At 37.1% G+C, this 12,088-nt stretch overlaps 1 protein-coding gene across 1 annotated transcript in view; it reads left to right on the forward strand.

Annotated features, from left to right (window-relative positions):
• The window catches only part of ldlrad4b (low density lipoprotein receptor class A domain containing 4b), a 57,237-nt gene that overhangs the window by 9,288 nt on the left and 35,861 nt on the right, over positions 1-12,088 (forward strand). Inside the window, exon 2 of the mRNA XM_065245400.2 lies at positions 8,456-8,961. Within this exon, the coding sequence (XP_065101472.1) occupies positions 8,922-8,961 (40 nt within the window). The 5' untranslated portion in view covers positions 8,456-8,921. The remainder of the gene's footprint in view (positions 1-8,455; positions 8,962-12,088) is intronic.

The following is a 12,088-nucleotide window of genomic DNA, read 5'->3' on the forward strand; positions in this document are numbered from 1 at the left end:
ACAACAGCGCATGCGTGAGAAAACATTTAGACAGGACACTCCACTACAAACAATTACACACAGGAAATAGACAGCATTTGCACACACACTTTAGTTTTCTCTTCTTTTATTTTCATTTCTTTCAAGAACAGAAATCTGTGGAGCATTTTCGTCACCATGTTGTTTATTTCCTGTTTTCTTTTCTCGTTGTTTGTTCTAAACTTTATTTGCAATGGTAGACCGGATACGTTTCTTCACCTACATTGCTGCCCTGACGGCCTGGTAGAGTATAATTTGAATAAGAAATCGTTTGTATTTCGTATGTGTCGAACATGGCCATCCACGCATAGCCGCGGTGACTTTGAAAGCTCTGCGGACTCGGAAATACGTATACACGGCCCTTGACTCGCCTTCATGTAGCACGCGCCTCAGTTTGTCACGTACTTGCACTTTTTTTGTCCACTTTCAAAGCAGTCGAAAGTGGACAAAAAGAGACGGATTTAAATACCTGGGGTAAACGGAATGTGTTTCTCTCGTCCACTTGTGATCCGATCGACGAAAACCCATCTTAATATCTGGTGTAAACAGCCTCTCCAATGCAAAACCCTCTAAGTGCGTCTGACATTGTTTCTTGTTAACAAAGTGGTATTTCTGAATGCCCTGAGTTTATTTAAATATACAAATCTGAAAATTGTATAAAAGCTATATAAAACATATTTTACATTCTTTATAATCATCAGAGCACACACAACATTCTTTCGAAGTATTAAAATCATTCAATTATTGCAAGCTATTGCTATGCATATTATTATATACACCTTTTCGCTTTTCAATTTCTATATATTGTGCTACCCTGTTATTTTCACTGCCACTAAAATAAGTAATTTTAAAACTTCTTATCAGCTTATTATGACTTTTACAAGTCATAATGCCATCTTGTTTGAAAGCATCTGTTAGGCTGCTATAATTTAAGTCTACAGTACGTAGAAGAATCAGTGCATTGCGTAGTTGTTCCTAAGAGCTTTATCATGATTTAACCAGGCAAAGAAAGCGACAGACCCCCTGCTGAAATCACATTACACAACCAGTAGACAGACCAAGAGATGGAGAGATTGTTTCAGCAGACATTTATTGCAGTCATTTGAGTTGTTTCAGCATGGTTGACATTCAGTCCAATCGTTTAGTTGTGTGCTTCAGGAGACAGTTTCCACTAGTGGACATGAATTGTCTTTTGTGTGTGTTGATGTTTTGTTGGCTTTGGTTGAGTTCTTCATAATCTTGTGTCACCAGACGAAGTTGTTTTTTATGTGCTGTTGAGGGACAGGTTTTATCTAAAATAGGTTATTTCACAATAATTGTAGTCTATAAATGTAAAAAAAAAAAACATACAAATTGTAGAAACTAGAAAATATGAATGTTTTTAGAATTGCATTTTATAAACGTAATTATTAATTCATAGACATAACTTAAAAAATTATCTTTATATCTTTAACTTACTAGTTAGTGTCTAAAACAAGATTTAGATCTAGTAATTGAGTAGTTAACCCTTTCAGCATCACCAGTGACATAAGATGCTCTTCCATCATTGTGCCAAATGGTTCTCATTTTGTAACTATTATATTCTGTGCCGATCCAACCACAAGCCAGTATGGTTATAGTTTTATTTTCCACTGTGTGACTGATAATAGCATCCTTTGAAATGTAATTCAGATGCATTTTAAATGCGATCGGCACGACTAAAAGCGCTATTTATTTTTTTTAATAATTATTTTTTTGGGCCATTTTGCCTTTTATTGATAGACAGTAGATTTTTTAGAGACAACAGGAAAGTAGAGCGTGGAGAGAGGGGTATGGGATCGGCAAAGGACCTCGAGCCGGGATTCGAACTCGGGTCGCCGGAAGTGCGTTTGCACCATATGTCGGACCGCTGCCCAGTACACCATCGGCTCCGACGAAAAGCGCTATTTGTTTCCAGACAGACTAATCCTTAAAAAAAACCTGTGACCTTTAGGGTTAGGCATTGTTTGAAATGTATCGATTCTGCTTATTGATTCCTAACCATATTGCTGGTGAAACCCATCTTGCAACATGATAGTTGTTCACGATAATACACTTAGTTTTGTTTTTTTTCTGATTTTGTAAAATGCAGCCACAGAGCATTTTCCACCATGATCCATCGAACTGAAGTTGTCGTGCCGAAGCTCCTGTGCACTGCTTCAGGTCTTGGCTGTTGACGTGAAAATGATGTGACCGTGCGGTCCTGAATCATTAAGTATAATCGAAATTATAATTTTATAATCCAATTCCTTTCTTATGGATCTGATTCCATAATTGGAATTAAACTTCGATTCCCAACCCTAGTGACCTTACTCCCCAAATTACAGTGTTATAGCTTTGCTAGTTTAAGAGTACTTTTTTTTAGTTTGTGTACAGTATAATTACTTTAGGCTGCCAGCTTATAGACTCTGGGTGGTATCATCCGAGGATGAGGTTAGCTTCTTGATGGTCTGTGTACATTAGATCTACATCAAGGTCCTTTCTAGGTTTGGGACTGCGCAAGAGCACGGCCTGAAAGTGATTTACCGAAAGTTATTTGGTTCACAACCAAAAAAAATCAGAACCATCAAAGATGCTTCTAATTACTGCTGGCATAAAAGATAATAGGACACACTATTTATTTTTGGATGTTGACTTTGTGGTTGGTCTCCCTGTGATGTAGTAAACCCTCACAGCGGTGGGTGTGTCTTAGATTCTAAGTGAAAACAGGAACGGTAAAGAGAAGCCAAATGTGAACAGTGGTCCCTGCATGTAAGGATGCATGCTATCCTCATAGTAATGTTAGTGGTGTTGTGTCATGTGCAAAAATGGAGATGTTTCAGGACCGTTATTTGGAACTGTGTCATGACCCAATTGGTTAGACAGTGCTCATATCTGGACTGCTTAGTTATGTTTATTCTGCAGAAACTTTTTTTAATGTGTCAAACATCATTTTAAATGACATTCAACCCTGCATGCTTCTGTCAAGATCTTCTGTCATTTTGTTGCCCAAAGATATAAAACATCTGTTTTTTAACTTCAGATGTAGACACTGAATATAGATGTCTGAAGACAAAACACTGCTGGAGGGAGATTGTAGTTTAGATATTCCAACATTCTTCTGAGCTTGGATCTTATGAGCTAAGTTTCAAAATTCCATTATAGATGTTTTTCCCCAGGAGTTCATTTATATAACAGCAGCTTGTGTAAAAACTGTAGTGTAGACTGCAAGTCAGTCTCATAAGTGAATAACATTGAGTTCTTACACATTAACAAACCTTTTAAAAGTCAACTAATAGTTTAGACTGATTTAAAACTTGGAGCACCAAAGTCTGGATGTGGCTGTGAAATAAAGGACTTTGTCAAGTGCAATACAGATCAATGAGGATCATGCATTATTTTTTGTCAGCTGCTTTGTTCACACTACACATACACGTACAGTTTCAGGCAATGAAATCAGATCAGTTTTTTTGGCATAGTAATCCATGCCTGTTCCTATACAATTACATCAGTGACCATAGTAACAAATTGACGATCAGCACCGGGAGAGTGAAAAACTGATAAATTTGTTCATGGTCATCAGGAATACAGGAGACACATTGAAACCGCTTGTTTACTCATTCGCTATTCATTACATACACTCATTTAAATAAAGGTGCTTCATGATTACATAGAAGAACCATTTTTGATCTGAATGGTTCCATGGAGAACCTTTAATATCCAAAGAACATTTCTGTTTCAATGGTTTTTGTTGTAAAAAAACAGTTCTTTAGATTAAAAAAACAAAGAACGTTTACTGTTAAAATTGTTCTTTTGTATCATCGCTTTGAAAAACCTTTTAAGCAACTTTGTTTTTAATGCTGTGTAAACACCAGAAGCGAATTTAATAATTTGCGCAAGTAGATTACATGCAAAGTCAATATGGGTGATTCTTATGATATCCAGATTTAGAAGGTGTCAGCATCAGAATTTTTAAAAAGCCCTTGAAGCCAAATTTTTTTGAACATATAAGATTTCTTCTTACGAACTTAGTATAATCATTATTTTTAGAGAATTTACATAATATGTCCTATAGAATTATTATATATTTTTTTCGATTATCATTATTAAAAATTATCATTACCGCAACATGATATTACATTAAATATGTGCATTTACAAACAAATTTTTCGGTAAATGAGTACTAAAAAGTTGTCTAGGTACTATGACAAACAAAATTTAAACTTTTATCTGGAGAGAAAAAAATAAGAACTGCTACCTGGTAGCCATCTTGAGTGTCACAATCAATTATTTCCCGTTCAACTATTTTTTGTTTTGGTGAAGATGTTGGTTCCTTAAGGGGTCAAATAATGATTGAAAATTGTTGCGGAGGATGAGAAAATTGGTCTTGGACACACTTATATTCCTTATTATTGTCTCCTCATTTAATAATGATCACCAAATACCACATGTCTCTTTACTGTAAATGTTTAAAGTATAACATGCACTGAAGCTCTTTATTTTTGTTTTTTAGATTTTTTTTATTATAAATATTTCCATGTCAAAGAACCCAAATCCAGTCATGGACACATTGCGTAATGAAAATGTTCCCCTTAAATGTGGAAAAATCTAAATTGATTTGTATGATGTCATTTGAAATCATGTGCAAAATAGTACATGAAGAGATGTTTATAACTGTATGCTTATTATTTTGATAGCACTTACTTTTATAAACAAAATGTTTCATGACGCCTCGCAAGTCTAAATTCATGAGAATTACCCAGACGTGAACAGACAATAATACACACGGGGCTTGCGAATTGGGAAGGGCGATTAGAAAATTAGCATGACACGAAGTTAAATCCTGCAAATAATCTAGAGTGAGAAACACGATGCTTTGTATTTGGTGTGTACCAGTTAAGGGTGTCACGATTTTAAATCGAAATCGATCGAAATTAAGTCACAACCTCAAACTTCGAATTAGAAAATGGGATCGCCGATGCTGCCACGCCCCCATGTCACGTCCGGTCGGCTTGCTAAGTGGGGGAAAATAAACCTCTCAGAGGTGCCTTTAAAAACATCGGTCCAGCAGAACGCGATTTATATTTTAAACACGAGGGATGTATTGCTACAACTCCTTAAAATGCATATCATAAACAGGATTACTACCTAGTGATCTGCCTTTGGACAGAGCGCAGATCTCTGCACTTGCGCGAGAAAGCCGCCAAGATGCAGCGGATTATATTTAAACAAAAGGGATAGTTTCCCTCAGCTCGCATGAAACGCATAAAACTGAACAATACGTAAGGTTGACTACTTTAGTTTATGTTTAGACTTTGGACAGGGGCGAGAGCGCGTGCACGTGAGCCAGAGAGAAGCGCAGCAGCTTATGACGCACTGGTTTTATTTCAGATGTTAGGAGTCCAAGACGCGCGCATTAAGTCCATGTGCGTGCAAGAAGGAATCCTCTCTCTACAAGCTCTCTCGCGTAAAGGGAAGCCCACAAACCCCCATGCAAGGAAAAGAATGCAATGTGCATGTTAATCTAAAACTATAATAATAATAAATAATAATGGCATATAATTTTTTGTCTTTCAAAAAAAAAGAATAAAAAATCGGGAATCGAATCGAATCGTGACCTCAGAATCGAAAATGTAATTGAATCGAGGATTTTAAGAATCGTGACACCCCTAGTACCAGCGATGTGTATAAACAACCCGCACCCGACCAATGCTTTTCAACTAACCCTAAAAAATAATAATTTATACCGACCCTCTTCTTGGCCCGCATTTTTTAAATGTAGTAATTGTTTAAAATTGTTAATTGGCCTCTTTATTTCAAACGACCCGACCGTCCGCGACCCGAATACCGTTAAAAATATTTTTGGATGACTCATAACCCGCTCATTTTGGATCAACCTGCACATCACTGGTGTGTACGCAGCTTAAGAGTACAGTGAACTTGATCTGATTTTAGTGGTTTGAAAAAAACATTTATATTATTTTGCGCCAATTTTTGCCTTTCAGAACAAAGCCTTTTACAGTAGAGGGTTTTTCTCTCACGTACCAAAGATGTGAAAATATGCACAGACCCAAGTATGCACTCTCCCAAGGCTCCTTACTCTGAGATGAGAAGTGTCTAGGAACACACTGGGGAACAAAGAGATAACAATGAAGAAAAGTAAACACAAACATCTGGCAGATGTTCACCTGTGTTATGTGTGACTGCCGTAGTAGTTGTGTCCTGAAACAACCTTTATTGACTGCGACTCGGTCATTGTTTGATTTGGATGCTGTTCTCTTGTTTTTTAACGTGTGTGGGATAATATTTGTCTTGTGATGAAACTGGCTCTCGCTGCGCGGCTTGTGGCGGGGTCAGACGAGGCGAGGGCTTGTCGTGTTTCTAAGTAACACAGCCGACGGTTTGTACTCAGTGCAGTGTCCTCTGGGATGTCAGAGAGCTTTGAAGGTTGTCTAAGGACACCTTCTAACACGTCCATGGCTCTAGTCGTCTCCAGATGAAAATTGAATGTTTTTGAGACATTAAATCAATGCTATTAAGCCACAGAAGCATTATCTTTGACATGTGATTAATCAGTGTCAAGTAAAGCATTGTAATGTGTTACGTAACAAACGTTTAGGGCTGATGCTCCTCTAAATCTTCTCCCAAACTTGAAGATCTGCTGAAAGAATAGAAATGATAGAAAATAAACAATGATAGCAGTGGGATGATGTTCCTCCTGAATCTTTATTTACAAATAATACAAATGTATCATCATTTTTATAGCCTTAAAAAAGTAACAACTAAAGATGGAAACGGTACACAGATTAGTTAAAGGTGCAATGTGGGACTTTTAATGGCATCTAGCAGTAAGACTGTGAATTGTTACCAACAGCGCAGTCCACAGCTTACCCCTCCTTTTTGAAATGCATAATGAAGCTATGGTAGACAAACAGGTTATTGTCTGAGACAACGTAGTAACAAAATGCGCTCTATAGACTGTTTGTCCGTTTAGGGCTTCCATAGATACAAGACGGTATGAAATGGCAAGGGAGGTCGCACACCGGACGCTCAGCGCCTTGTCGAGTTGCGTCTAGGACAACTCTGAGGGATCGTACACCGGAGAAGTGCATATTAAATAACGCAAGCTTCGACAGATAGCATCTACTTCAAAATGCAAAATATACATTAGCAGCCAATGCTAATCGTTAATGATTTGGGACAAATATGATGTCATTTAATGTTAAACTATGTGAGTGGCACTCTGGCATGACAGGGATTTGAGCAACTTCCTTAGTCGTAGCTGTGCACCGCGGACAGGTGCCACCTGTCGGCGCCGATGTGCGTATACTAGGGTTGTGACAATTAATCGTGCAAATGCGCGTTTTCTCAATGAATGAATTTGTATGAATTACGGTGAAATGCCGCCACATTCAAAAGCCAGAGGGCGCTTTTGTGCAAAAACTCCATTTGTGCCACAGAAGTATCATTACAAACACTATTCCAGGAAATATCTAAAGGTATATTTATATCGCTGTTCTTCAGATTGTTTCAGGTATTTTCATGATAATGGAGAATATTTTGAATGATTGTGTTTGACGAGTGTTGCTTTTTTAAATGCACATTATAAACGAGTCAAACTCATTGTGATTTTAGATTGATAAGGACTTCCTACTGATCACGGAGCCGTAGTACATGCACAAGCTGCACAAGCATGAAACACTGAATCGGAGCCTTACGATTCAGAATCGATTTTAGACAGGTCTTTTTAATGGGAACGCGATGCATCGATGCACATCCCTAGCGTATAATTTTATTGTTTTATTGTTGTATGTAGATAAAAAGGTCTCATTTTAATGTAATAAATACAATACAGTTCATATTGTAAGGTCTTTATACACCCCTGATAATATAGTTATGTATATTATATTGCATTTCTATCAAGAGATATTTCTTAGTTACAAAATTCGTTAAAAATTTAGAAACTGAATGTTGGTCGATGTAGCGTTCTTGAGAAGTTTCTTCACAAGGACTAAAAACCGTTTAGGAAACTTTACATTTTTCTCATTTCATTGGCTGTAAACTAGCAAAACAATGTTAAGTCATAGTGACCTACAAAATATTCACTTTGCAAGTCTATATGAATAACATTTCTTGAGGAGTTAAATACATTTTATGATGTTATTTTTCAATTTTACTGAAAAAGTAAACATTTATTGAGCTCTTTTACAGTGACATGTTCATAGTGGTCATGTCTTTCAAGCTCTAGCATGACAAAAATTGCCATAAAAGTAATTCAGATGGGTTTAGAAGAATGTTTTTTAGTAAATAAACAATGAAAAAATTCCTAAAGGAAAGCATGGAGAGCATTACATTTTTAAAGGAGCTAGCTTTTGACCACAGACTTTGTCTGGGTTTCAGTATTTTAACCACTTAACATCTGTCTCTCTCTTTCTTACAGCGTTCTTGTGGTTCGAAAGATGAGGTGGTGCACGTTGATTAGCATTCTGCTACACTGAGAAGAGTTTATCCACCCAGGACAAGCAGCAGCAACCACACAATCTCCATCTGAACCAGCTATCAAGCACCTGCTTTACAGTATATCAAGTACCTGTCTGGATATTTCCCTCACACACACATGCACAGCTATGGCTGGCTGGCTCTGGCTGGGAGGGTAATCGGTGAGCTGGTTGCCCTGGCAACCCCACCCTAATTTCTGCTGAATAGAGCCCTACTTACTAGACTTTGTTCCCCCCCTTCTACCTTTCCTCTGAGTTTATTTGCCCTTTGTGGAGGCAGAGGGCAGTGGTCGGAGCAGGAGACATGGACTGATGAGGTGAGAATGGCAGCGAGGTGGCTGTTTGGCCCCCAGGAGCCCTCAGGCACTCCGAGCCAATAACGTGGGCACAAACTCGGGCAGGAGCAGTATGCAGGAGGCTGACCTACCGGCTACCAATGCTTTCACAGGTGAGCGCCAGATCAGGTTTATAACCTCGGACTGGGAATTAAAGGATAAGCTTTTGTTTTGGCATGAACTTGGGTTTAATGATTGGTGCCAGCAGTAAAGATTGCGCTCACGAGAAGGGTCATGTTGTGCTTTACAAACTCATGATGTTTTTTTGTGCTGATATTCAAAGCTCTCGCCTCACTCCCCCTCCCTTCCCATCCTCCTCTGCTCCATTTCTCAGACAGGCTGCGTTTCTCTCCCCCGCCTGGAATGGAATGCAGAGAAAGAGAGAAGGGAGAGAAAGTACGAGACGAGTGGGGGGGGCTGTGTACTAAACTACAGTTTGACTGTCTACTACACTGCAGACATAGAAATATATTCTCATATTCTCTTTTCTCTGAACTGAACGTTCTCTGAAAACTGAACTTTATGTGAAACCTGTTTGAATCAGATCTTAATCTTTTTCCTGTTCCGAAAACTTTTTAGATCCATGCTAAGGGGCCGATCACACGTGTTTATGGCAGTGGCAGCTGCGTTTTTTGAAAGATTTTTTATGGGCAGTAAACGTCATGCGTGTTGTTTATCCGCAACCCTCCGGCCATGAGACTCGATTCGGCAACTCTTGGGTACAAGCCCGACGCACTAACCACTAGGCTACAATTGTCCATGAACCTATTCCGAATCATCTTTCTGAAACCTACTTGAATCAATTCTAAATCTTTACTCCTGAAACCAATTTGAACTATTTTGAATCTTCTCAACCAAAACCTGATTGAATCCATTCTGAATCTTATTTTCTGATACCACTGAATCTATTCTGAATCTTCTCTTCTGAAACCTGTTTAAATCCATTTTGAATAATCTCTTTTGAACCTATTTTAGTCAGTTTGAAACTTTTTTTCTTCTGAAACCAATTTCAACCCATACTAAATCTTCTCTACCAAAACCTGTTTGAATCCATTCTGAATCTTATTTTCTGATACCACTGAATCTATTCTGAATCTTCTCTTCTGAAACCTGTTTAAATCCATTTTGAATAATCTCTTTTGAACCCATTTTAGTCAGTTTGAAACTTTTTTTCTTCTGAAACCAATTTCAACCCATACTAAATCTTCTCTACCAAAACCTGTTTGAATCCATTCTGAATCTTATTTTCTGATACCACTGGATCTATTCTGAATCTTCTCTTCTGAAACCTGTTTAAATCTATTTTGAATCTTCTCTTTTGAACCTATTTGAATCAATTTGAATCTCCTCTTCCTTTCTGAAACCAATTTCAACCCATACTTAATCTTCTCTACCGAAAACCTATTTGAATCCATTCTGAATCTTCTTTTCTGTAACCTCTGAGCCTTTTCTAAATCTTCTCATCTCTTCTGAAACCTACTTGAATTAATTCTGAATCTTCACTTCTGAAACCAATTTGACCTATTTGGGATCTTCTCAACCAAAACCTGTTTGAATCCATTCTGAATCTTATTTTCTGAAACCACTGAATCTATTCTGAATCTTCTCTTCTGAAACCTGTTTAAATATATTTTGAATCATCTCTTTTGAACCTATTTTAGTCAGTTTGATTCTTATTTTTTTCTTCTGAAACCAATTTCAACCCATACTAAATCTTCTCTACCGAAAACCTATTTGAATCCATTCTGAATCTTATTTTCTGAAAACTCTGAATCTATTTTGAATCTTCTCTTCTGAATCAATTTGAATCAATTTGAATCTCCTCTTTTTTTCTGAAACCAATTTCAACCCATACTTAATTTTCTCTACCGAAAACCTATTTGAATCCATTCTGAAACTTCTTTTCTGTAACCTCTGAGCCTTTTCTGAATCTTCTCATCTCTTCTGAAACTTATTTGAATCGATTCTTATTTAATGATTCAGCATTCTTGACAGGACATTATGTTGAGATGTATTTGTTTAATCACATGATATCTTCTCTGAACAGCTTGATTGTTACTATCTTTTTATGTTTGTCTGAGGATCAAAATAACATTTTCGAGAACCAAGTTGCGCCACACCCTCTAAAAGATTGCATGAATATGGTCTGGAAATGTTTAGCACCTCCTCCTCACACAGAGAAGTTGTTTCAAGGGCTGGTCTCATCCCTGCCTGCTGCTTTGTTTAGTTGGATTCCTTCTCTTGTATTATTACTTTATAGTCTACATTTTTTCACAGCACTGAATCTGAACCGGTATCAGGTCAGCGTTGAGTTTCCCTAAAAGCGTGTCTGCGAGCAGACTTATTTTAAGATCTTTTATAAGAGCCATTGACCTACATATGGAGGATCATTGTCGCATGAGAACCACAAATCTTTGCAAGTTTTTCTCAAACTTCTGGGGTTCAGCATTTTAAGACCCTTGCAGAAAGCGCATAGGACTTTTTATCCAAAAACCTTTGAAACGGTGTTACTCTGAAGTCTACAAAATGTAGATTCATTCAGGAGACCTACCATTTATAAGAACTGAATGCTATACTAATGTTTATCAAGTAGCTGGCTTTGACAGTTTAACTAACTTCGCTTGCTAACTTCAGATTCTACTCTGATTGTGGCTTGGCCATGACATTAGTTAAGAGTCTCTTTAGAGCCCCTTACAGAAACACTTTGAATAAAAAAACATTACGAGTTGCTTTCTAAAGCAGTTCTTTCATTATAATTCAGTTCTGTTTTACTGAAATACTGTGACAGTCTTTTCTATGACACTGAGAAATCCATAATGCCATGGCAAAATATATAATGCTAAGATACCGTAAACTTTATAAAATATACATACCTATATATAATATGTGTATACTGTATATGTAATAAGCATTTTCATAATCTATTTGTCAATGTTTTCTTGCCATTTAATCATCATCCCAATAGGGTGATTCTCACGAAATCCAGATTTAGAAGGTGTCCAGCATCAAAATTTTTATAAAGCCCTTGAAGCCAATTTTTTGCACATATAAGATTAAGGTTTGACCTTACTATAACCATTATTTTTAGAGGATTTTTAAAAAATTCCTATAGAATTATTTACATTTTTTAGATTATCATTATCAAAAATGATCATTACCGCAACATGATATTACATTAACATTAAATATATGCATTTACAAACTCATGTTTCGGTAATGAGAACTAAAAAAATTTACTTT

The sequence above is a fragment of the Paramisgurnus dabryanus genome, chromosome 13 (assembly GCF_030506205.2).
Source record: "Paramisgurnus dabryanus chromosome 13, PD_genome_1.1, whole genome shotgun sequence".
NCBI classification, from domain to species: domain Eukaryota; kingdom Metazoa; phylum Chordata; class Actinopteri; order Cypriniformes; family Cobitidae; genus Paramisgurnus; species Paramisgurnus dabryanus.